The 27,860-nt window shown below is 36.2% G+C and overlaps 1 protein-coding gene across 1 annotated transcript in view; it reads left to right on the top strand.

Annotated features, from left to right (window-relative positions):
- BRIP1 (BRCA1 interacting helicase 1) overlaps nt 1-27,860 on the top strand; it is a 205,740-nt gene that overhangs the window by 5,503 nt on the left and 172,377 nt on the right. The window contains 2 exon segments of the mRNA XM_053211561.1: nt 10,533-10,663; nt 11,567-11,686. Of these exon segments, the coding sequence (XP_053067536.1) occupies nt 10,533-10,663; nt 11,567-11,686 (251 nt within the window).

Below are 27,860 nucleotides of genomic sequence, written 5' to 3'. Positions count from 1 at the left end.
TAAATGATATTTAGAAATTGATCTTATTTGTGGTCAGTATTGTTAGAGTTTAAAAAAATAATACTGATTTGTATTGTAAGACAAAATCAGTTAGCCTCATTTGTTCATCTTTATGAATTTGCCTGAACTTCTGAGGCCAGTGAATCCTCTGTGAGACTTTTTTTTTTTAAGTACATTAGTTTTTTTTTTTTTAATTGAAGTATAGTTGACACACTGTATTACGTACATTAGTTTCAAGTGTGCAACATAGTGATTCAACAAGTCTAGGCATTATTCTGTGCTCACCACAAGTGTGTCTACCATTGTCACTTTAATGCTATTATAATACCATTGATTAGATTCCCTGTGCTGTACCCTTTATCCCTGTGACGTATTCATTCTGTAACTGGAAGCCTGTATGTCCCACTTCTCTCTGGCAGCCATCAGTTTGTTCTCTGTGTTTATGGGTCTGTTTCTGCTTTTCATTTATTTATTCAATTGTTTTGGTTTTTAGATTCCCCATATAAGTGAAATCATGTGGTTTTTATCTTTCTCTGACTTATTTCACTTAGTATAATACCCTCTAGGTCCATTCATGTTGTCACAAATGGCAAGATTTCATCCTTTTTTAAGGCTGAATAGAGAATCAGGTAAATTTTAAATATGATCCTTTACTAGCTCTTACTAGATTTATTTAAGAGAAGTATACTAAGAGACACCTGGCTGGCTCAGGCAGTGGAGGGTCCAATTCTTGCTTTTAGCTCAGGTCATGGTCTCATGGTTCATCGATTTGAGTTCTGCTTCAGGCTCTGCACTGACAGTGCAAAGTCTACTTGGGATTCTCTCTCTCCTTCTCTCTGTCCCTCACCTGTTCTCTCCCAAAATAAACTTAAAAAAAAGAGAGAGAAATATACTAAGAATTTCACAAGATTATTAATATTTAAAAGTATTTCTTTGGCTTTGAGTATATGGGAATGGTTAACCATTATTTGCCTAAGCTGAAAACCTAGGAAATATCCTGTATGCCTTGTTCTTCCATATTTCTCCATGCAAACCTCTGTCTCCATTGATACTTCCTTAGTGCCAACTACAATGTTTAGTTTAGAGCATGCATTAACTTCTTGTACTGCTTTCACTCATGCCATTCTTTAATCACTGGTAGGAAGAGAGAGGTTGCTATGATTGATTTAAGTCTAAATAGTATCCATTTCCTAAAATCAGGGTTGGAGTCATCTTCCCCTAAAACACATGACTGTGGGGGCGCCTGGGTGGCTCAGTCGGTTGGATGATCGACTTCGGCTCAGGTCATGATCTCGCAGTCCGTGAGTTCGAGCCCCGCATCAGGCTCTGTGCTGACCGCTCAGAGCCTGGAGCCTGTTTCAGATTCTGTGTCTCCCTCTCTTTCTGACCCTCCCCCGTTCATGCTCTGTCTCTCTATGTCTCAAAAATAAATAAACGTAAAAAAAAAATCAAATAAAAAAATTTATAAAAAATAAAATAAAAAATAAAAAGCTTTAAAAAAACAAAAAACACATGACTGTGTGGAGGAGGGTAGCTGTTTGAACTAAAGTATGATTCTGTTAGGAATGAGGAAGAAGTGGTTGAATACATGCTAGAGAGGTGATCATTAATGTTGTCGACACTATTCTTTTAAATTTATTCTTTAATTTATTTTTTTTAAGTTTATTTTTGAGGGAGAGAGACAGAGCATGAGTAGGGGAGGACCAGAGAGAGAAGGAGACACAGAATCTGAAGCAGGCTCCAGGCTCTGAGCTGTCAGCACAGAGCCCGATGTGGAGCTTGAACTCACGGCCTGCGAAGTCGTGACCTGAGCCAAAGTGAGATGTTCAACTGACTAGGCCACCCAGGTGCCCCAATGTTTATTTATATTTGAGAGAGAGAGACAGAGTATGAGTGGCATAGGGGCAGAGAAGAGAGAGAGAGACACACACACAGAATCCAAAGCAGGCTCCAGGCTCCCAGCTGTCAGCACAGAGCCGGATACGGGTTTTGAACCCACAAATCGTGTGATCGTGACCTGAGCTAAATCAGATGCTTAACCAACTGTGCCACCCAGGTGCCCCAGTGTTGTCTACACTATTTTGACCCTTAGCCCTTTTGACTTTCTTTCCATTCCTTAAGAGGGTTATGCTTTCTCTTGCCTTAGAGCCTTTGTTTATAGTGTCTCTTCTGAGGAAAATCCCATTTTCAGTTTGTTTTCCTGCTTTTCCTTTAGGTCTCAGCTTAAATGTCACTTCCTTGAAGGAGCCATACTGACCTTTCTATCAGACTAGATTTGGTTTCTGTATTATGTTCTGTCCTCTCACTGTGTACCTCTCCTTTATAGCACTTGTCATAGTTTTATTATCCATGTCTGTATTCATCATTTATCAATCTCAGCTTCCCCTAGCAAACTATGTACTCCATGAGGTCAGGGACTATGTCAGTTTGCTTGTCATTGAATCTTTAGTGCCTAGCAGAGTGCCTGGCATATAGTAGGTGCTAGCTAAAGATTTATTGTATGAATGAGTGGAATTGACTTTGAGATAATTATAGGAACTTTGGTTTATCTTTATATACAACCTGTTGTTTTTTTTTTTTTAATTTTTTTACGTTTATTTTGAGAGAGAGATAGAGAGAGAGAACGAGCATGCACAAGTGGGAGGGGCAGAGAGAAGGAGAGACAGAATCCCAAGCAGACTCCACACCACTAGCCCAGAGCCCGATGCAGGGCTCTAAATTACAAACTATGAGATCATGGCCTGAACTGAGATCAAGAGTCAGGCCCTTAACTGACTGAGCCATGCAGGCGCCCCTATACAACCTGTATTTTTTAAAAAACAGCCTTATTGAAATATACCTGACATGACTATATATATGCATGGTAGGTACACTTTGATAAATTTTGACATAGGTGTACCTTCATTAAACTTTCAGCAGCATCAAGATAGTGAACATATCCATCACCTTCAAAAGTTTTCTCATGCCCCTTTGTTATCCCTCTTTCCCAACCCTCCATGATTCACTCTCCCCAAACAACCACTGATTTGCTTTCTGTCAGTATAGATTAGTTTGAATTTTCTGGAATTTATATAAATGGAATCATAGTTTGTACACTTATTTTATCTAGCCTCTTTCACTTAACATAATTCTTTTGAAATTCATCCATTTTGTTGCATGTATCATTGCTTTGTTCCTTTTTATTGTTAAGTAATTTTCTATTGTATGGATATACTACAAATGGTTTCTCCAGTCTCCTGTTGATTTATATTTGAGTTGTTTCTATTTTTAAGCTATTACATATAAAGCCACTATGAGTATTTGTGTGTAAGTCTTTGTTATGGACATATATGCTTTCAGTTTTCTTGACTAAATACTTAGAAGTGATAGGACTAGATCATTTATGTTTAACTTTTTAAGAACCTTACAGACTGTTTCCCAAAGTGGTTTTACCTTCTTACATTCTCACCAGCAGTGGTTGGGAGTTCCCAATTCTTTATATCCTTGTCAGCACTTTTTTGCCATTCTAATAGGTATTTGGTAGTATCCCATTGTGGTTTTAATTTACATTTCCCTAATCACTTGTGACAGTTGAGCATAATTTCATGTGCTTATTAGCCTTCTATGTTATCTTCTCTTATTTTTAAGTTTTTTTTTTTTTTTTAATAAAGAGAGTGCACTATGTGAGCAGGGGAGGGGCAGAGAGAGGGAGAGAGAAAATCCCAACCAGGTTCTGTGCTGTTAGCACAGAGCCCAACTCGGGGCTCCATCCTCGATCCTGATCCCAGGAACCGTGAGATCATGACCTGAGCCAAAACCAGCAGTCGGATATGGATGCTTAACCGACTGAGCTACCCAGGTGCCCCTCTTTTTATATGTTTATTGAGCGTTTGAATAGCCTCTTCAATGAATTGCCTATTTAAGTTGTTTGCCCATTTTTCTATTGGGTTGTTTCTTACTGATTTCTAGGAGGTGTGTTTTGTGTTTTTTTTAAATTCTAGATAGGTCTTATTTCTTTATAATTTTATATTTTAAAGACTTAACCCCTTCGATAAACTTCTTGCGCACTGCCCTGCTATAAAGGACAGGAAGAGGGGCGCCTGGGTGACTCAGTCGGTTAGGCGTCTGACTTCGTCTCAGGTCATGTTTTGATGGTTCATGGTTCAAGCCCCATGTCGGGCTCTATGCCGACAGCTCAGAGCCTGGAGCCTGCTTCCGGTTCTGTGTCTCCCTCTCTCTGGCCCTCCCCTGCTCATGCTTTGTCTCACTCTCTCTCTCAAAAATAAATAAACATTTAAAAAAAAAAAGGACAGGAAGATAAGTCTTTTTTATATGCAGGTAATGTGATTTTTTTTTTTTTTTTTGAACGAATTGGGTTTAATCTTATTTGACACATGGCAATTTAATTTTTCTAAAACTAAATAAATTAATTGCTTTTGGTAGATGCTTCCTACCCTTTAATGGGCCCATACAAATTTGCCCCTTGATTTATTAGGGGCAGAGTTTCTCAATAATGGCATTATTATATTTTGAATGGGATAATTGTTTGTTATGGGGACTGTCCTATGCATTGTGGGATGTTTAGTAGCATCTCCTAGGACTCAACCCACTAGATGCTAGTAGTATCTGGCATTTTGTGACAGCCAGAAATGTCTGTGTCCAATGTCCCTGCGGGACATTGTTAAAATTGCTCTAGTTTGGAACCACTGATCTAGATTCATTTTGTGGGTATTTTACCAGTTTGACCAGAAATTGCAGAGCTCAAAATTACATGTCTTTTCTAAAATATATATGGAAATGCAGAGGACTAAGAATAGCCAAGACATTTCTCAAGAACCAGTGATAAAAACAGTTTATAGTGATTAAAACAGTTTAGTATTAGCATAGTGTAAAACCAGTGTAAAACAATAGGAAACCCAGATTCATTTCTATATGTATCTAGAAACTTGATTATTTATTGAAGTGCTTCTACAGAGTAGAGGCCTAAGGAGAGACCTTTTTAAAATTGGTACTTAGATATCCATATGGAAAAAAATGTAGATTTTTTTTTTTTTAATTTGAGAGAGACAGAGAGAGAGCATGAAGGGGGAAGAGGGGCAGAGAAAGAAAATCTTAAGCAGGTGCTGTGCACAGCTCAGAGGCCTGCATGGGGCTCAATCCCAATGCCCTGGAATCATGACCTGAGCTGGAATCAAGAGTCAGATGCTCAACCAACTAAGTCACCCAGACACCCCTCCATATGGAAAAAAATTTAAATTGGTGTCCTACTTTACTTCATGCACAAAAATTGATTCCAGATAGATTAAAAACCTAGTCATGAAAGGTTTTTTGTGGTTTCACATTTTAGGATTATTTGTTCTAGTTCTGTGAAAAATGCTGTTGGTATTTTGACAGGGATTGCATTAAATCTGTAGATTGCTGTGGTTAGTATAGACATTTAAACAATATTTGTTCTTCCAGCTCATGAGTATGTCTTTCCATTTCTTTGTATCATTTTGAATTTCTTTCATCAATGTTTTATACTTTTCAGAGTACAGCTCTCTCACTTCTTTGGTTAAGTTTATTCCTAGATATTTTATTGTTTTTGGTGCAACTGTAAGTGGGATTGTTTTCTTAATTTCACTTTGTGCTGTTTCATTATAAGTGTATAGGAATGCAACAGATTTCTGTACATTGATTTTGTATCCTGTGAATTTATTGAATTCATTTATCAGTAGTTTTTTGGTGGAGTCTTTAGGGTTTTCTGTATGTTATAGTATTATGTCATCTGCAAATAGTGAAAGTTCTACTTCTTATCAATTTTGATGTCTTTTATTTCTTTAGATTGTCCAATTGCTGTGGCTAGGACTTCCAGTACTATGTGAATAAAGGTGGTTACACTTGTTCCTGACCTTTAGGGAAAAGCTCTTAGTTTTTCATCACTGAGTATGATGTTGACTGTGGGTTTTTCATATAAGGCCTCATATTGAGATATGTTCCCTCTAGACCTACATTGCAGAGGATTTTTATCATGAATGGATGTTGTACTTTGTCAAATGCTTTTTCTGCATCTTTTGAAGTGATCATATGGCTTTTATCCTTTCTCCTATTGATGTGACATATGACGTTGATTGTTTTGCTTCGATAGCCAAAGCAATCTTGAAAAAGAAAAAACTGGAGGTATCACAATTCCACAGTTCAAGTTATATTACAAAGCAGTAGCAATTAAAATAGTATGATACTGGCAAAAAATACACACATAGCTACATGGAATACAACAGAAAACCCAGAAATAAAACCCACAATTATGTGGATAATCTTGACAAAGGAGGAATGAGTACATACTGGAAAAAAGACCATCTCTTCACCAAATAGTGTTGGGAAAACTAGACACCCCCATGCAAAAGAAAAACTGGACCATTTTCTTTCACCATACACAAACACTCAAAATGGATCAAAGACCTAAATGTAAGACCTGAAACCATAAACTTGAAGAGAGCACAGGCAATAATCTTTGACATCAGCCATAGCAGTGTTTTTCTAGATTTGCCTCCTGAGGCAACAGAAATAAAAGCAAAAATAAACTATTGGAATTACACCAAAATAAAAATTTTCTGCACAGTAAAGGAAACAACCAACAAAACTAAAACGTAACCTACTTCTCCTATAGTAGAAGATATTTGCAAATGACATAACTGGCAATGGGTTAGTATCCAAAATACAGGAACTGATACAACTCAATACCCAAAAGAGAATCCAATTAAAAAATGAGCAGAAGACATGAACAGATATTTCTCCAAAGAAGACAGATAGATGGCCAACACACATGAAAAGATGCTCAACATCACTCATCATCAGGGAAATGCAAATCAAAACCACAATATCACTTCATACCTGTCAGAATAGCTAAAATCAAAAACACAAGAAACAACAGGTGTTGGTGAAGATATGGAGAAAAAGAAACCCTCTTGCATTGTTGGTGAGAATGCAAATTGGTGCAGCCACTCTGGAAAACAGTATGGAAGTTCTTCAAAAATTAAAAATAGAAATACCCTATAGTCCTGGAATTGCACTACTGTTTACCCAAAATATATAAAAACACTAATTCAGAGGTATACATGCACCCTTATGTTTATTGAAGCATTGTTTGCAATAGCCAAGCTATGAAAGCAGCCCAAGTGTCTGTAGATAGATGAATGGATAAAGAAGATGTGGTATGTAAATACAATCGGAAATTATTCAGCCATAAAAAGAATGAAAGTGGGGCACCTGGGTGGCTCAGTCGGTTGAGCATCTGACTTTTGGCTCAGGTCGTGATCTTACTGCTGGTGGGTTTGAGCCCAACATCAGGCTTGTGCTGACAGCTTGGAGCCTGCTTCGGATTCTGTGTCTCCCTCTCTCTCTGCCCCTCCCCCACTCGCACTCTGTCTCTCTCTGCCTCTGAAAAACAAAGAAATGTAATAAAAAAAAAAAGAATGAAATTTTGCCATTTCCAACAACATAGAGCTAGAGAGTATAGTGCTAAGTCAGTTAAAGAAAGACAAATACCATATGAAATCATTCATATGTGGAATTTAAGAAATGAAACAAAGGAAAGCAAAGAGAAAAAAGACAAACCAAGAAAGAAGACCTTTTTTTTTTTTTTTTTTTTTTTTTTTAAAGCCAGTGAGGGTGTGTACACAGGCAAGCGGGGGAGAGTCAGAGGGAGAAAGAATCTTAAGTAGGCTTCACGTTCAGTGCAGAGCCCAATGCAGGGCTCAGTCCCACAACCCCGGGATCATGACCTGAGCCAAAATCAAGAGTTAGACACTCAACCGAATGAGTCACCCAGGCATCCCAAGAAACAGAATCTTTAATTGAAAAAATTTTTTTTATTAAACAAAATTTGTTTTCTTAATGTTTATTTATTTTGAGGGAGAGAGAGACAGAGTGTGAGCAGGCGAGGGTCAGAGAGAGGGGGAGACACAGAATCTGAAGAAGGCTCCAGGCTCTGAGCTGTTAGCATGGAGCCTGAAGTGGGGCTCAAACTCGTGAACCATGAGATCATGACCTGAGCCAAAGTTGGACGCTCAACCGACTGAGCCACCCAGGCGCCCCAAGGAACAGATTCTTAACTGTAGAGAACAAACTGATGGTTACCAGAGGGGGGTGAGTGGGATGGGGATAAAAGAGTACACTTACTGTGAGGAAAACAAAAAATAAATACTGGGAAAAAAAAGAAGAAAGAAAGAAGGAAGGGAGGAGGGAAGGGAAGAAGGAAAGGAAGGAAGGTTGGATGGATGGATGGATGGATGGATGGATGGATGGATTTAGGCCAAAAGATTGATAGTGATTACCTCAGGGAGGAAGATTTACAGAAGTGAGAAGGTCGGGGAGGGAAGCAGATGGCATTTTACTTTTTCTTATTTATATTTCTGATTTGCTGAAATCTTTCATAATGAGCTTATATTAGTTGATAATTTTTTAAAACTTCAGTGTATTGGGGGTACTTGGCTGGCTCAGCAGGTAGAGCATGCAGCTCTTGGTCTTGGGGTTATGAGTTCAAGTCCCATGTTGGGCATAGAGCTTACTTTAAAAAAAAAAGTTAAAAAGTCATCTGGCTGGCTTAGTAGAGCATGCAACTCTTGATCTCAGGGTTGTGAGTTTGAGTCCCATGTTGGGTGTAGAGATTACTTAAAAATAAAATCTTTAAAAAAATCCAGAATTTCAAGGTATTGGATTACATTGGAAACAGGTTTAGAATTGGTCCCATTGTTTACCTTGGGCATTTAACTCCATTTTCCTATGTATCAGTTTCCCCAATTGTAAACTAACAATTGCTATTTTATGCCATAGTAGTATGTAAAACTTTTAGCATGCTGCCTGATACTAATAAAATTGAATTGTATAGGTCAAAAAAAAAAAAAAAAAAAGACCTACATATAAAAGGCAAAACCATTAAGAGTTTAGAATACAATGGTATTTAAACTATGTTCCTAAGAGTCTTGGGAAAAAACATGGCTTGTAGGGGTAAGGGCACAATGAGTCAGGGAAGTTCTAGGTCTTTTATTCTGTTTTGGAAATTTTAAGCAATATTTATTTAAAAAATATAGTCCTCAGTAAAAGCTTGAGAATCAGTGCTATGTGGCATAGATTTACTTTGTTTTTACAGACTCAAACTTGGTTTTTGAAATCAGTATTGGACCTGCTTATAGGGCTTTCTTCTCTAATGGTCTATAAATCCTTTAAGGCAGAGGCTGTTTCTTTTTCATTGCTTTTCCATGGTTTCTGGAATTATATGAACTCAGTAAAATAAATGCTTGTTAAATGAATTCAAGCCCTAGAAGTGGAAGGAATGTATAGAGAAGAGTGGAAAGGAAGGAAGGTACTTTTCAGAACACTCACATTTAGGGAAAAGGAGAAACCCATGTATAGGAGCAGTTAAGTAAAGTGTTAACAGATATTAAGGAAAAAGGAAACGTATTTGTTATATTTCAAAAAGACAGTGTTCTGTTTGTCTGTATTCCTAGAGGTTATGTGATGGATTTTGGAGTCAAAGAGTCTGTCTTTGAGTCGTCAAGTATGTCAAGAGTCAGTCATATCCACGCTCTGCCTCTTACTAGCTATGTGATACTGGGCGTATTAACTTCTTTAAAACCTAGTGTTCACATTTATTAAAAGGAGCTAATATTATTCGGTGATTAAGAGGTCACTGATGACCTTCAAGGTAGTGGGACTAAAAGGCAGATTATAGGAGCTTGATTCGACTGTATTTTTAAGTGTAAAGAACATTTAGAAGCTTAGTGGGGAAGAAACATTGAGATACTGTAGAAGGATGTATATATAAATGAAATACTTTTCTTGGGAGAATCTTACAGATATCTATATCTATATAAATGTATATTTTTTAATTAAAAATTTGTTAAATGCTTATTTTTGAGAGAGAGACCGAGCATGAGCGGGAGAGGGGCAGAGAGAGAGGGAGACACAGAATCCTAAGCAGGCTCCAGGCTCTGAGCTGTCAACACAGAGCCTGACATGGGGCTCGAACTCATGAACCACGAGATCATGACCTGAACACTTAACTAACTAAGTCACCCAGGTGCCCTTATATATATATTTTAATGTTTATTTATTTTGAGAGAGAGAGAGAGAGTGCACGGGAGGGGCAGAGAGAGAGAGGGGGGAGGGGGGGCAGAGTTTCCAAAGCAAGCTCTGTGCTGACAGCAGAGTCCAGTGTGGGGCTTGAACTCATAAATCTGTGAGATTGTGACCTAGCTGAAGTTGGATGCTCAACTGACTGAACCAGCCAGACACCCCTTACAGTTATATTTTTTAAACCGCATTATCGGGAGTGGTTTACAAAAGCATAAGCCTATTAAGAAATCAAAATTGGACTTTCCTGATGAAAGCATATTTCTCAAAATGTTATATCTTTGTTAAACTCAGTGGTAAATACATGCTTTTAAATATGTCAACCTTCTCATGTTTTAAAGGAAGGAAATTTTGAGTCTTTAACATCTTGGTTCTAATTTTTCCTGGAAAAATTGCCTAAGTGTCAGTTATTTATACTAATTTTTTATGACTTCTTGTAGAAGACTCTCCTGAAAAAACTACGTTGGCTGCAAAGCTATCTGCCAGGAAACAGGCTTCCATGAAAAGAGATGAAAATGATGATTTTCAAGTAGAGAAGAAAAGAATTCGACCCTTAGAAACTACACAGCAGGTAAACAATTTATTGGCAGTGAAATAGTACCATTAGAGCTGCACAAGGTAGTCAAGTATCAATCAAGTTTTCAGTTGGCCCTTGTGCAATTTACTTGGGTCGTATCATAGATGTAAATTAAAGGATAAAATATTGTAACTTCATTTTATAATATTACTCATTGAAAAGAGTGTCATTATATTACATTATTCATAATATGTCTTTAAAGTACATGGTGCTTTCCTATATATGAGGAATTAGTTAAATATTTACTTAAGGCATAAATTGGTATATAGCTACTTTGTACTTTTTATTTTTTTATTTTTTATTTTTTTAATGTTTATTTTTTTAAATTTTTTTTAACGTTTATTTATTTTTGAGACAGAGACAGAGCATGAACGGGGGAGGGTCAGGAGACACAGAATCCAAAACAGGATCCAGGCTCTGAGCTGTCAGCACAGAGCCCGACACGGGGCTCGAACTCACGGACCGTGAGATCATGACCTGAGCCGAAGTCGGCCGCTTAACCGACTGAGCCACCCAGGCGCCCCAATGTTTGTTTATTTTTGAAAGAGACAGAGACAGAGTGTGAGCGGGGGAGGGGCAGAGAGAAAGGGAAACAGAATCCGGAGCAGGTTCCAGGCTCTGAGCAAGCTGTCAGCACACAGCTTGATGTGGGGCTCGAATTCACAAACGCGAGAGCATGGCCTGAGCCGAAGTTGGACGCATAACCGACTGAGCCACCCAGGTGCCCCTGTATATTTAAAAATTATTTGATTATTTCCAGTTAGAAAGAGTCTTTTTTTTTTTTTTTTTTTTTTTATGCTGAACACATATAGAAAAACTACTTTTGACCTTCAGGAACAACTTGCCTGCTCAGACTTTTAGTTTGCATTAAACTTCATTTTGGTTCTGTGTTAACAGATAAGAAAGCGTCATTGTTTTGAAAAGGAAGTGCGTCATTTGGATGCAAAAGTTGCTTCAGGAAAGACCACAAAACTCAACTCCCCATTAGGAAAGATAAACTCCTTTTCTCCACAAAATGTATGTATTTATGCCATTGTTCAGTAAAGAAGGAAAATGTGGAATTTGCTAAACTCTTTTTTTTTTAAGGAATAGTATAATGCAAAGAATAGTAGAAAACAACTCAGAAGTCCTCAAAGTGCTGTCACATCTCTGCTACTAATGTGTGAGATAGGAAACCCTATTTTCTTTGTGTCCCACTTTCCTCATTTATAGAATGAGAGAATTGGACTAGAAAGAAATCTGAAAGGTTATTTTTCTCTTGTAGATTCTAATGTTGTGGACTATACTTCCCTATAATTCTTTCAGTGTCCTTTGGGCAGGCAGTTCTCAAGGAGTAGTCTAGGGAGTTTTGGAGATTACTGACATTTTTTCTCAGGCAGTGTGTGAGGTAAAAAGTATTTTCATAGTAATAATATGTTATTTGCCTTTTATAAGGGGCACCTGGTGGCTCAGTTGATTAAGCGTCTAACTTGGTCTTAGCTCAGGTCTTGATCTCAGGGTTGTGAGTTCACGCCCCATGTTGGGCTCTGCACTGGGCATAGATCCTACTTTAAAAAAGTGATACCAATCTTTTTTTTTCATTTTTTTTTTTCAGTTTATTTATTTACTTAGAGTGTGTGCAAGCGAGGGAGGGATAGAGAGAGAGGGAGAGAGAGAATCCCAAGCAGGTTCTGTGCTGTCAGCATGGAACCTGAGGCAGGGCCCCACGAACCTCAAGATCAGGACCTGAGCTGATGTGGGACTCAATCTCATGAAATGTGAGATCATGACTTGAGCCGAAAGACCCAGATGCTTAACTGACTGAGCCACCCAGGCACTACCCGCCTCCCCCCGCATAGTAGTTTTCTTCATTAATGAACAGCTAACAAAAGCCAGTTTCACCTGAGAATATCCTTGATGAAGCAGTAAAAATTACTAATTTTATTAACTCAGCCCTTGAGCTTTTTTAACATTCTGTGTGAAGAAGTGAGCAGTACTCAAAACATTTTGCATGCAGAATAGGATGATTATCTTGAGGAAAAGCACTTGTAGAATAGTTTGAATTGTTAGCTGAACTAGCCACATTTTTCATGGAACATTATTTTTACTTGAAAGAATGACTGACAGATAAACTATGGCAATTCTTGAAATAAAGTAAGCCTGATAAAATTTGATTGAAAATCAGAATTTTGAAAAACTGTATATGCCACTGTGAACTTGGCAGTTTATGGTACTTGTAGACTTTCCTAATGATATTGGTGGTGATATACAGTGTGACTTTTTGATATTATATAATGAAATGTATTACCATTTATAAGATCTGTAAAATCAGTGAACCAAATATTTTCTAAATGGCCTGTGCATGATATTATGAAATGATACCTGGAAAAGATCCATCCTAAGTGCAAGATAGACCAGTGGACCTTTTCTACCCCATCCCTCCACCTCCAGGCAACTCTAGAGTTTTTTTTTTCAGTCACTGTAGATTAGTTTTCATATCCATAGTTTTATATAAATGGAATCGTGCCTTTTTTTTAATTAAAAAATTTTTAAATTAAATTTCAGATGTTGTGAATTTTACCTGCTGGGTGCTGGGTGTTGTTATATTTCTATAAATACTCTTGAATTTTATTCTGAGATACAGTTAAGTTACAGGGAATCAGCTTGATGCTTTTAATCTGCTTCTAGGATTTGTTAGGTGGGATCTGAGCAGGGTTTAGTTGTGGGTTACCTCAGTAGAGGCTAGCTCCTTCTGAGTCCTCTACCTAATGCTCTATGAATTGTTAGGTTTTCTAGTCTGGCTGGTGGGAACAGGCACTGTTCCATGCCCTGTGTGAGTGCCTCATCATTTAGGGTGATTCTTTCTGCTCTCTTGGATTGTTTACTCACTCACATATGCTGACTAATACCCTGCTAGATATTTGAGAGGTCTGTCTGCAGATCTCTGGAATTCATTCTTTGTGCAGCTATCTCCACTTTAATATTCTTCCCTGTGAACTTTAGTCTTCCCATTTTTCTGGACTGAAGAGCAGAGTCTCTTCAATTCAGGTTTGCTGGGCTATATCTTGGTTCCCTCTCCCCATGGCACAGCCTAGAAACTCTCAAGGCAGTAAGCCTAGGCGATTATAGGACCTATTGCATTTATTTCCTATCTTTCAGGGATCACTCTTTCTTACCTGAAATCCTATATCTTAAAAACTGTTGTTTCATATGTTCTGTCTGTACTTTTAATTTTTCAGGGAGGAGATGAAAAAACTCATTGACTCTGGGGACAAATTCTAGAAGTCCTTATTTTATTTTATTTTTTTAATGTTTTATTTATTTTTGAGAGAGAACGAGAGAAAGAAAGAGCAAGCGAGCAAACAGGTGAGGGGCAGAGAGAGGAGACACAGAATCCGAAGCAGGTTCCAGGCTCTGAGCTGTCAGCACAGAGCCCGACATGGGGTTCAAACCCACAAACTGTGAGATCATGATCTGAGCCTAAGTCAGACACTTAACTGACTGAGTCACTGAGGCACCCCTAGAAGTCTTTAGATGGCTTATAAGGCTTCCTGTTTATCTGTACAATCAGAAGTCCTCTATAAACTTTTTCTTTTGCGCTTTCTCTTTCTTTCTTCCTTTTTTTTTTTTTTTTTTTTTTTTTTGACCAGCTTCTGCTAATTCTTCAGGAAGCTGCCTTTGACATCCCCAATTTTGAGTTAGATTCCCATCTGGAATGGTCCTTGTACTTTTCGGTTTTTAACACTTACCTTACTCTTACTGTCTTCTTTACAAGGCTCTAAGTTCCATTAAGGACAACACCAGGTTTTCTAGTATATTGAGACCTCCTTGAAGGCCATGACTGTTACATTCATCTTTATGTTCCAATTACCTAGCTTTGTGCTAGGAACCTAGTTAAAGACTGAGTGAATGAAAACTATATTCCCTGCCCTCAAAGAGTCTTCCTTTAAATTCTTAAAAATACTAAATGGGGAAAAGTCATGTTAGGAGCCTTTAATGTTAAATTGTCAATAATAATATATACTGTGTGTTTGCCTCTGCCCGTGTTTTCTACCTCATTTTCTTTCACAGTGCCTTATTTTCTTCATAGCTCTTACTGTTTGAATTTATTTATTTACCTGTTTATTATCTATCTGTCCTGTTAGAATGTAATGTCAGTCTTTTTCATAAGTATCCCTAGTACCTAGAATAGCATATGGTGTATATTAGTTGCCTGATAAATATTTGTTAGTTAGAATCTTCTCTAATTCTTACAATGGCATAGGCAGTTACTATTGTTATTCCCATTTTATAGATAAGGATACTCTGAGAATTAAGTACTTTGCTTAAGGTCACAAAGCTGGCAAATACTAGAGCTAAATCCTATCCAAACAGTATGATACTCTGGCAAATGCTCTACTCACTTTATTTTACATTCTCTCTAAAATGCCTCTCAAATCCTGGAGTCCTATAAGCAGGATTCTAATATCAATATAAAGGAAAGAAACATTATGTAGAAGCCTCAAGAATAAAGAAATCAAGTATAGGATAAGCTGTGATTGGTGGTAATTAAAATTAGAGAAGTGGATTTTTAAATTTCGTTTTGTTTTTATTGGTTAAGAGAATGAGCTTGAATCAGACTACCTGGGTTTTAATCACAACTCTGCTCTTTACACCTATGTAATCTTGATTAAGTTTTTCTACTGTGAGCTATTTTTACTTCAGTTTCTCCATTTGTTGAACAGGGCTAGTAATAGTACCTCTCTCACAGGGCTGTTAGGGGGATTAAACAGGTAAATATTTATAAAGTGGTAAGAGTAAGGGCGCCTGGGTGGCTCAGGTCATGATCTTGTGGTCCGTGGGTTCAAGCCTGGTGTTGGGCTCTATGCTGACAACTCGGGAGACTGGAGCCTGCTTCAGATTCTGCCTCCCTCTCTCTCCCCCTCCCCCACTCACACTATCTCTCTCAAAAATAAACATTAAAAAATTGCTTATAAAGTGATTAGAGTATACTTAGCATATTTTAGAGCTTATTAAGTGGTAAGTGGTATTAGAAGTAGCAGCAGTAGCAATAATAGTAGCAGCAAATGGCTCCGTATTTGTGTGCTGCTACTAAAGGTATTATATAATATTGATTAATATCAAATATATATAGTTATCTTTAAATGCTAAAATATATAGTATTGCTTGATACTAATTTTGAGGAATTAGATTTATAATTAAGTAACATATTCTTTTAATATCTGGTAAGGATGTCTATGGCTAAACCTGTTTAGAGTCTAGACCATGTGACCATAAGCAGAATTCCTGGCTGGATACCTTAATTTTTAGCTAAGTGCTTTGATCAGTTTCTCCTTTTGGTTATGTACTATGTTGATCATTTATTATGGTCTTCTTAGTGGTAAAGTATAATTGCATTTATACCTGTATATCCCTATCTTTATATTGGTTTTATTTTTAAGGTTTATGTGTTTATTTTTGAGAGAGAGAGGGGACAATTAGAAGCAGACTCCAGGCTTCACGCTGTCAGCGCAGAGCCCATTGTGAAGCTTAAACCCATGAACAGTGAGATCAGGACTTGAGCCGAAGTCGGACGCTTAACTGATTGAGCCACCCAGGTGCCCCATATCAGTTATATTTTAAACCAGAATTTATAAGTTTTTTTTCCTTGGCTGTAGGTAGTATAACTATATTACTGTAGAAATGGGATAATTTTTATAGGTGGGTGATACATTACTTACAAGATTAAAGGTATGGTTTTCTGATAATTTCTTATAACTTTAAAGATTTGTTAAACTAAATTTCTCAAATCTGGTAACTTAAAATGATAACATTTCACTAATGTGACATAGAACTTCTGTTTGTAAGAAGGTATAAGTGGTATATGCCATACTAATTCAACATAGATAAAGTAAATTGATCATCACCAGAGTACTTTTGCAAATACAGAAAGACCATGTGGTTGAGCTCTAATATTCTTTTTTTGTAGTCTGGAGTCAAAAACATAAAGGTATAAAGTAATTTTAGGTAATTTCTGAATGATTAGGGAGAAAGTCACACATACTTAGGTAAAATGATCTATATTTTCAATGATACTTTTTTCTTCCTAACAATATTAGAATAAGCAGTTATGATAGAATCATACTCAGTACAAAATATAAAATTGTAGTTAATCTTTTTGTATTTTAGTAAATTGTTAAGAAAATATATAGATTTGTGTGTTTTAACTGTCATTTTAATTTTAAAAGTGGATGGTAGCATTTTTAGTGTAAATCTCATAGACATTTAGCACTAGGTAACATATCTAGTTTTTCAAAAGCATTTTCTCAAGCTAATCATTTCCATGGATGTGAAAAAGAATAATGGGGCTATGAGTAGAGGTAGTTTATTTAAAGAAAGGAATCTTTGAGTATAGAAGTTTTTTTTTTTTTTCCTGTTAGGAACTTACTTTGCAAGGTGTCTGGGTGGCTTAGTCGGTTGAGCGTCCGAATCTTGATTGCGGTTCAGTCATGATCTCCCAGTTTGCAGGTTCGAGCTCCTTGTCGGGCTCCACGCTGACAGCATGGAGCCTGCTTGGGAACCTCTCCCCTCCTTCTCTGCCCCTTCCCCACGCACAAACTCTCTCTCTTGTTCTCTCTCAAAATAAATAAACGTTAAAAAAAAAAAAAGAAGAAACTTACTTTACTTCTGGTACAGAAGCATTTCCTCCTCTCTCTTTTTTCTTTTTAATAGAGGTATAATTGACATTGTTTTCAGGTGTGCAACATGATTCGATATTTGTATACACTATGAAATGATCACCACAATAAGTCTAGTTAACATCTGTCACCTTTTATAATTACAAAGATTTTTTTTCTTGTGATGAGAACTTTAAAGATTTGCTCTTTTAGCAACTTTCAGATATAAACCATGGTCAAAGTGCTATTTTACATCTTCATGACATATTTAATTTAATTTAATTAATTAATTTTTAAATTTACATCCAAGTTAGCATATAGTGCAACAATAATTTCAGGAGTAGATTCCTTAATGCCCCTTACCCATTTACTCCATACCCACAATCCCTCCAGCAACCCTCTGTTTATTCTCTATATTTAAGAGTCTCATATGTTTTCTTCCCTTCCCTGTTTTTATATTATTTTTGCTTCCCTTCCCTTATGTTCATCTGTTTTGTATCTTAAATTCCTTACATGAGTGAAGTCATATGATATTTGTCTTTCTCTGACTAATTTCGATTAGCATAATACCCTCTAGTTCCATCCACATTGTTGCAAGTGGCAAGATTTCATTCTTTGTGATTGCCGAGTAATACTCCACTCTGTGTGTGTGTGTGTGTGTGTGTGTGTGTGTGTGTGTGTGTGTGTATACACCACATCTTCTTTATCCTTTTATCCATTGATGGACATATGGGCTCTTTCCATACTTTGGCTATTGTTGATAGTGCTGCTATAAACATGGGGGTGCATGTGCCCCTTCGAAACAGCACACCTGTATCCCTTGGATAAATACCTAGTAGTGCAATTGCTGGGTCATAAGGTAGTTCTATTTTTAATTTTTTGAGAAACCTCCATACTCTTTTCCAGAGTGGCTGCACCAGCTTGCATTCCCACCAGCAATGCAAAAGAGATCCTCTTTCTCCATATCCTTGCCAACATCTGTTGTTGCCTGAGTTGTTAATGTTTGCCATTCTGACAGGTGTGAGGTGGTATCTCATTGTGGTTTTGATTTGTATTTCCCTGATGATGAGTGACATTGAGCATTTTTTCGTGTGTTGGTTGGCCATCTGGATGTCTTCTTTGGAGAAGTGTCTATTCATGTCTTTTGCCCATTTCTTCACTGGATTATTTGTATTTTGGGTGTTGAGTTTGATAAGTTCTATATAGATTTTGGATAGTAATCCTTTATCTGATATGTCGTTTGCAAATGTCTTCTCCCATTCCGTCGGTTGCCTTTTAGTTTTGCTGATTGTTTCCTTTGCTGTGCAGAAGCTTTTTATTTTGATGAGGTCCCAATAGTTCATGTTTGCTTTTGTGTCCCTTGCCTCTGGAGATGTGTTGAGTAAGAAGTTGCAGCCAAGGTCAAAGAGGTTTTTGCCTGCTTTCTCCTCGAGGATTTTGATGGCTTCCTGTCTTACATTTATTTAGGTCTTTCGTCCATGTTGAGTTTATTTTTGTGTATGGTGTAAGAAAGTGGTCCAGGTTCATTTTTTTGCATGTTGCTGTCCAGTTTTCCCAGTGCCACTTGCTGAAGAGACTGTCTTTATTTCATTGGATATTCTTTCCTGCTTTGTCAAAGATTAGTTGGCCATACGTTTGTAGGTCCATTTTTGGGTTCTCTATTCTCTTCCATTGATTGGAGTATCTGTTTTTGTGCCAGTACCGTACTGTCTTGATGGCTACAGCTTTGTAATACATCTTTAAGTCTGGGATTGTGATGCCTCCAGCTTTGGTTTTCTTTTTCAAGATTGCTTTGGCTATTCGGGGTCTTTTCTGGTTCCATACAAATTTTAGGATTCTTTGTTCTAGCTCTGTGAAGAATGCTGGTGTTATTTTGATAAGGATTGCATTGAATATATAGATTGGTTTGGGTGGTATTGACATTTTAGCAATATTTGTTCTTCCTATCCAGGAGCGTGGAATATTTTTCCATTTTTTTGTGTCATCTTCAGTTTCTTTCATAAGCTTTCTATAGTTCTCAGTGTATAGATTTTTCACCTCTTTGGTTAGATTTATTCCTAGGTATTTTATGGGTTTTGGTGCAATTGTAAATGGGATCGATTCCTTGATTTCTCTTTCTGTTGCTTCATTATTGGTGTATGATTTATTTTATAACTGGAAGTTTATGCCTTCACCCATTTCTCCCACACCACTCCCCTACCTCTGGCAACTGCCAGTCTCTTCTCTGTATCTATGAGCATGTTTTTTTTGTGTATTTTTATTTTTTTTAGATTTCACATATAAATGAGAGCATATGGTACTTGTCTTTCTCTGACTTAATTCACTTAGTATAATGTCCTTGAAGTCTGTCCATCCATGTTGTTGCAAATTACAAGATTTCATTCTTTTTTATGGCTGAATAACCCATTGTATATATTTATATATACCACATTTTCTTTATCCATTCATCCAATGATGGATACTTAGATTGTTTCCATATCTCAGCGATGATAAGTAATGTTGCAGTGAACACAAGGGTACCTGTATCTTTTTGAGTTAGTGATTTTATTTTCTTTGGGCCAGTACCCAGACATGGAATTGCAGGATCATATGTTATGTTTTTAATTTTTTAGTAATATTTGTACTGTTTTCCATAGTGGCTACACTAATTTACATTCCCACCAAAAGTGCACAAGGGTTCCTTTTGCCACACATCCTCACCAACATTTGTTATTTCTTGTCTTTTTGATAATAGTCATTCTAACAGGTGTGAAGTGAGAGCTCACTGTGGTTTTTATTTGCATTTACCAGATGGTTACTGATGTTGAGTACCTTCTTATATACCTGTTGGCCATCTGTATATCTTTTCTCAGATCTTTTGCCCATTTTTAAATTGGATTTTTTTTTTTTTTTTTGCTATTGAGTCATATGAGTTCTTTGTATATTTTGGGTTTTAGCCTCTTATTGGACATTTGGTTTGCAAATAATTCTTCCTGTTTAGTAGGTTGCCTTTTCATTTTGCTGATGGTTTTCTTTACTGTGCAGAAGCGTTTTAGTTTGATATAGTCACACTTGCTTATTTTTGTTTTGTTGCTTTTGCTTTTGGTGTCAGATTAAAAAAATCATTGCTAAGACCTGACACAGGAGCTTACTACCTATGTTTTCTTCTAGGAGTTTTATGATTTCAGGTCTTATGTTCAAGTCTATAATCTATTTTAAGTTGATATTTGAGTATGGTCTAAGATGATGATTGTGTTTCATTCTTTTGCATATTACCGTTCATTTTTCCCAGCACCAATATTGAAGAGATTGTTTTTTTCACCATTGTATAACATTTCATAATCTTTGCTACGTGGCTTATTATAAATCACAAAAGTATTTTCTATAAATTTTGGAATGCATGATTTCATAAAGAAGTGGAAGAAAAATATATAGTTTCATAAGATTTAATATTTATTGTATAGCAGTCTCTGAAATTATTTTATCACCAAAACTTTAGATAAAGTATTTTTTAAAATGCAGTCCATATTTTAGAACTTTTCCTAGTTGATAGATGATATGCCTCACATTTTGTATATCATATTTTAATCTAGATAATCTAAACATCTTAAATAAGCTAAATTGAGAGACTTGGGTAAGTAACATATCTTTTTAGGACCTGTTCCTTCAAATGGGAGGAAAAAGAAAGTGGAACTAGATTTTATATACCTTATATTGCTTTTAGCTCTAACACTTCTAAATTCTAAGGATGCTTTTTCTATTTTGGCTCTTATAAGATGGTATTAGGAAAGACAACTTATTTTTGGAAGGATAGTTATATTTGTATTCATAAATTAATGGTTTAGTTCTCTTATTCCTAAAAAATGTAAATATTATAGTCTTTATCCTTTTAAAATCCATAGTTATATTTTTTTGAAAAACTCCTTCATAAATGAAATGATAAATTAGTGTAATGATTTCTCTTTTTATCTAAACTTGACATTAAACTTTTTAAGTTTTTCTTTTAAAATTTTCTTAGTTTTCATTAAAATAATTTAGTTTCCAGCCTGTTGATTAGAGAATTGGATAGTTGTCTTTTTACCATCCTGTCATCTCAAGTATACTCACTCTCTCTTCAACTCAGAAAATAGTGTCAGTATTTCCTCTCTTTTATAATTACCATCCATTGTCCACTGTTTATTCTCTTTCCTTACATTTTAGATTCTTTCGTTTATACTGATAATTCATACATCAGAGATCTAGTAAAGCATTAGTCTCTCACGTCAAAATAAAGAGAAACGTTTTTTAATAGAGTGTTACCATTCTGATTTTACTTTATTCCACCATTCATAATCATTTTCTTAAGAATTTATTTATATTCTCTTCACTTTCAGTAAATTTTCACAATAGGTGAGGTGGGTTTTTTTTTGTTGTTGTTTTGTTTTTTCTTTATAACCCTGAGATCAAGAGTCTCATGCTCCACTGAACTGAACCAGCCAGGCACTCCTAGGTGAGGTATTATTATAGACTCATTCTTATGCTTATATATGATTTTTATTTCTTCATTAAATAAAGGCTTACATTGGCTATATACTTTTATAAAAGTAGTTATATTTTTTGATTTAGTGTAGCAGTAGCATTTATTTATTACTTTTGCCTAGTGTGTAGAAGAGATGTGGGTCCAGTAGAGTGCGCTGTTGACCTTCCGATAAAGTTGACATTGGGCAAACCTTGGGATATTTTCTCCTTTTCTTCCTCTTTTGTCTCTGTCTTTCCCTCTCTCTCTCTCTCTCTCTCTCTCCCCCACTCTCCCTTTAAAATTTAAGATATTTTCTAGGATCTCAGCAGAAAATGGCCAGTTTTCTCTGAAAGTATGTTACAAGTCATTTTCTCACAGTTTAATTTACTTTTAATATACTGCTTATGTAGTGATACAATGCTTGCTTACTATGTGCCAGAAACTCTTCTAAACATTCTAGAAATATTAATTCACCTGGTAAATACAGGTTCATGTGAGGTAACACCTATTGTAATTTCTTTTAACTTTTCTGTGGATTTGACAATTTTCAAAATAAAATGAAAGAATTTAACTTAATCCTTACAATAGCCCTTTGAGAAAGGTATTGGTATTTTCCCCAATTACAGATGTAGAAATTGAGGCATAGAGAATTTAAGTGGCTTGGTCATGTCACAAAGCCGATGAGTAGACTCTGGTTTAAAACTTAGTCTGGCCTAGAATTGATTCTCTCAACCTCCTCTTTATTCTGCCTGTGAATAAACTCTTCCAGATGAACTTAGGTGAAAGTGCTTTTCTGTACTGTAATAGGCTATATTATATTCAGTACCATACAAGTAATTAATTTAACATTAGTTCCTCTTTTAGTCTGTCTCTCAATACCCTGTCCTTTTCTTTACAATGTTTCCTGAAGTTTATAATTATATATTTTATTTGTAGGTTTAACTGTTTTGTTTGCTTCCTTGCCAGGCTGTCCATAAGGACAAGTGTTATGTCTCCCTTACTGCCTTTTTTTTTTTTTCAACGTTTTTTATTTATTTTTGGGACAGAGAGAGACAGAGCATGAACGGGGGAGGGGCAGAGAGAGAGGGAGACACAGAAACGGAAACAGGCTCCAGGCTCTGAGCCATCAGCCCAGAGCCCGACGCGGGGCTCCAACCCACGGACCGCGAGATCCTGATCTGGCTGAAGTCGGACGCTTAACCGACTGCGCCACCTAGGCGCCCCCTTTACTGCCTTTTTAATAACCAGCATCTGGCACAGGACCTGCACCTAGTAGGTACTTTCACATTTGTTTAATAAATGAATGAAAAAATGGCCAAAGTTGAGAAAGTGCATGATTTATCATGGTTTCTGTAGCTTACAAGTTTTACTCAGATCCATGTACTAAAGGAGGTGTGACAGTACTGTTAAATAGAGGAGACTTAAAGCAGGTTTTAAAATGTTTTTTTGTCTTCTGCAGTACATTTTGGTGGTAGTGTTTTATGTACGTACTAGCACACAAAAATAAGAGATCAAACAATGACTTCAGGGAACAAGAGGTACATTGGTGCTTAATATAAACAAGAGATTGGAAACACCTTTTAATTTCTCTAATTGTTGTAAGAACAAGTTGTTAAAATTACCAATTAGAGTATAATTTATTCAAGGCAACAAAAATATTGAAACCTATGATATGCCAGATGCTTAATAACCTATATTTCTTAAAGGGTTAATAATAATGATAATGTGATAGCTTTTTGGAATATATATTTGTGCCAGGCAATTTGTATGTTCTCTTATGTAATCCTTTCATTAGCACTGTGAAGAAAATTGAGTAGATACTAGACTCATTTTATATGTAAGAAAATTCAAGCCCAAAGATATCAGACTGTTTGAGTATGTAAATGATGGAAGCATGACTTGAGCCTAGCTCTAAAATTGAGTACAAATAGATTTATTGATTATAAATGGGGAAAAGAGAGAGAAAAGGAATGGCTGGGTAATTTTTTTTTTCTTGGCTGGTGAGGAAAAAACCCAAGTCACTGTGCAAGAGAAAATAGATGATATTATTCAATATGTCTGGTGTTAAATATCTGCTTTTAAACAGTTAATCTGTAGTTAGAGAAATATTAAATTATCTTAAATATTTTGTGTATTTTATCTACTCAAGAGTTTTAAACTAAAACTTTAAAAAATTGTGAGTAATATACATTTTTCATAATTCAGTATAGTTAAAATTTTTTTTAACATTTAACTTTTTTATTTATAGGATTTATTTTTGTATATGTATGAGTTGATGCTCTAATTGTATGCTTTTCTAAGTGGATGATCAGTTGTCCCAGTGTCAATTAAAGAATAATGTTTCCTGATATAAAGATTTGTCATAATCGTACACTAAATTGTTATATATACTTGGATTGGTTCCTAGACTGTTTTTCTCTTTAAATTTTATACTTTTACTTTTTTTATACTTTCAAAGTATGTATATATGTATGTAGTTAGAGTCAAAGATGGCATTGAACAAATGCCTATTTCTATTCTCCAATTCCTACTATTTTTTAAAATTTTTTATTTAATTTATTTTTTTATATTTACATCTGAATTAATTAGCATATAGTGCAACAATGATTTCAGGAGTAGATTCCTTAATGCCCCTTACCCATTTACCCCATCCCCCCTCCTACAACCCCTCCAGTAACCCTCTGTTTGTTCTCCATATTTAAGAACCTCTTATGTTTTTATTCTTCTCCCTGTTTTTTATTATTTTTGCTTCCCTTCCCTTATGTTCATCTGTTTTGTATCTTAAATTCCTTACATGAGTGAAGTCATATGATATTTGTCTTTTTCTGACTAATTTTGATTAGCATAATACCCTCTAGTTACATCCACATTGTTGCAAGTGGAAAGATTTCATTCTTTTTGATTGCCAAGTAATACTCCACTGTGTGTGTGTGTGTGTGTGTGTGTGTGTGTGTGTGTGTATTATATATACATCACATCTTCTTTATCCATTCATCCATCGATGGACATTTGGGCTCTTTCCATGCTTTGACTATTGTTGATAGTGCTGCTATAAACATGGGGGTGCATGTGCCCTTTCGAAACAGCACACCTGTATCCCGTGGATCAATGCCTGTATTCCGTGGATCAATGCAATTGCTGGGTCGTAGGGTAGTTCTATTTTTAGTTTTTGGAGGAACCTCCATACTGTTTTCCAGAGTGGCTGCACCAGCTTGCATTCCCACCAGCAATGCAAAAGAGATCCTCTTTCTCCACATCCTCGCCAACGTCTGTTGTTGCTTGAGTTGTTAATGTCTGCCATTCTGACAGATGTGAGGTGGTATCTCATTGTGGTTTTGATTTGTATTTCCCTGATGATGAGTGACATTGAGCATTTTTTCGTGTGTTGGTTGGCCATCTGGATGTCTTCTTTGGAGAAGTGTCTATTCATGTCTTTTGCCCATTTCTTCACTGGATTATTTGTATTTTGGGTGTTGAGTTTGATAAGTTCTTTATAGATTTTGGATAGTAATCCTTTATCTGATATGTCGTTTGCAAATGTCTTCTCCCATTCCGTCGGTTGCCTTTTAGTTTTGCTGATTGTTTCCTTTGCTGTGCAGAAGCTTTTTATTTTGATGAGGTCCCAATAGTTCATGTTTGCTTTTGTGTCCCTTGCCTCTGGAGATGTGTTGAGTAAGAAGTTGCTGCGGTCCAATTCCTACTATTTGAAGTCAATAATTTTAATCATTTTACTTATTAAATACTTGGGTATTTATTTATTTTTTAAAGAATAACATATGTACTGCTTTTTTCATGAATTTTTGGTTTTAGATACCTTCTCTTGCCTTCCTGGTATCCTTTCTAAATTGTCCCATTACTTGTCCGCCTTAAGCCTTACATTTAGTGTTTACATTATTGTAATTACATAAATATCATGAAAAACGTAGCCAGTTTTCTACTATGATTACAGTTCTTCCCCCAAACTAGGTTTTATTTTTTTCACTACTAAAATTTGTCTTGTCATTTCCTTAGTTTTCTATATAACTGTAACTATTTATCCCCGAACTTTGATAGAACGTAAAATCTGTCAGCTCATTCAAATGCATCAGGTCAAGAATGTCCATATATTTAGACTCTCAGTATTTAGTGGAAATTATGAAAAATACTTTTCATTTTCATTTACTTTTCATCAGTATACTTTTCATTTCATGTTGAATTATGTGTTTTTTAATGACATTGAAGTTTTTTGAAATAAAGGTATTATCTGTTCTTTAGTGAAAATTTGGAAAACACCAAAATAAATGTGTACTTAAATTATTTAAAAAAAAAAAAAAAAGAGGTTAGAGTGGGAGAGAGAGCCAAAGCATAAGAGACTCTTAAAAACTGAGAACAAACTGAGGGTTGATGGGGGGTGGGAGGGAGGGAAGGGTGGGTGATGGGCATTGAAGAGGGCATCTTTTGGGATGAGCACTGGGTGTTGTATGGAAACTAATTTGACAGTAAGTTTCATATATTTAAATAAATAAACATTAAAAAAATTAAAACACACACACACAAAACCAAAGCAAAAACAAAACAAAAAAAATTATTAACATGAATCTTTAATTCAACTATTTCCTTAGTATCAGCCCTGATATTTTACTTGCTATCTATTCTTAACACACACACATACACACACACACAATTAGTTACCCATTACTATGTAATAAACCAACCATTTATTTGGCTCACTATTCTGGGGATCAGCAATTTAGGCTGGGCTCAGCTGGGCATTTCTTCTGCTGATCTCAGCTGGGCCACTCATGCATCTATGTTCAGCTGCAGGTCAACTGCAGGTCAGCTAAGCAACTCTTTGTTGGGGGTTGGTTGGCAGTTGGTTGAGACTGGTGGGTATCTCTCATCATCTAATCTTGGCTTTGTATGTGGTGGCCCCAGGGTTCCAGAAGCAGCAAGAGAGCAAACCCCAGTGTGCAAATACCTTTTGAGTCTCTGTGTCATGTTTGCTAATGTCTTAGTCACCAAAGCAAATCACATGGCCAAACCCAGATTAAAGTGGTGGAGTTCATTTCTTGGGTGGAAGACCTATAAAGTGACCTTGCAAAGGGGCTTCCATATAGAGATGGGAAGAATTTGTGGCCATTTTTGTTATATAACATATGTGTTAAAACATATATATAATATGTATTATGCACGTACTTTATTTTTAATTATTTTTTTTTTTTTACAAAATTTAGATTATAGTGTATATTGCTTTTACTTTTCACCTAATATATTATGGTCATAAAAAGGCTTTTAAAAATCTAAATCATAACTGGTCTGTTTTGATACATACTTTAAAAAAATTTTTTTTAATGTTTATTTTTGAGAGAGACAGAGCATGAGTGGGGGAGGGGCAGAGAGAGAGGGAGACACAGAATCTGAAGCAGCTCCAGGCTCTACGCTGTCAGCACAGAGCCTGATGCAGGGCTCGAACTCACGAACCATGAAATCATGACCTGAGCTGAAGTCGGTCGCTTAACCGACCGAGCCACCCAGGCGCCCCTGATAAATACTTTTTTGATGTAACCTTTCTTCTGTGCCAGAAGTTGGCAAACTATAGCCCATGGGCTGAATATGACCTGCTGCCTGTTTTTATAAATTTGGGGGAACATAGTTTATGTTCATTTACATACTGTCATTGGCTGCTTTTTTACTGCAACATTGGAGTTGAGTAGTTGGACAGAGCTATATGGCTCACAAAACCCAAAATATTTACTCTCTGGCCCTTTAAAGATAGTTTGCTAACCCGTGTCCTATGTTATTTTTTTTATCTTAACTTTCATTATTTATTTATTTATATAAAAATTTTTTTGTGTTCATTTATTTTTGAGGGAGACCAAGCATGAGCAGGGGAGGGACAGAGAGAGAGAGAGAGAGAGAGAGAGAGAGAGAGAGAGAGAGAACCCAAAGCAGGTTCCAAGCTGTCAGCACAGAGCCTGACACAGGGCTTGAACCCATGAACTGAAAAATCATGACCTGAGCTGAAGTCGGATGCTTAACTGACCGAGCTGCCCAGGCGCCCCGTCCTATGCTATTTTAATCTTGGTAAGCGAGGCCAGAA

Source organism: Acinonyx jubatus, chromosome E1 (genome assembly GCF_027475565.1).
Source record: "Acinonyx jubatus isolate Ajub_Pintada_27869175 chromosome E1, VMU_Ajub_asm_v1.0, whole genome shotgun sequence".
Classification (NCBI taxonomy): domain Eukaryota; kingdom Metazoa; phylum Chordata; class Mammalia; order Carnivora; family Felidae; genus Acinonyx; species Acinonyx jubatus.
Note: the sequence above shows the minus strand (reverse complement) of the source record. Positions and strands in the feature narration are given on the sequence as shown.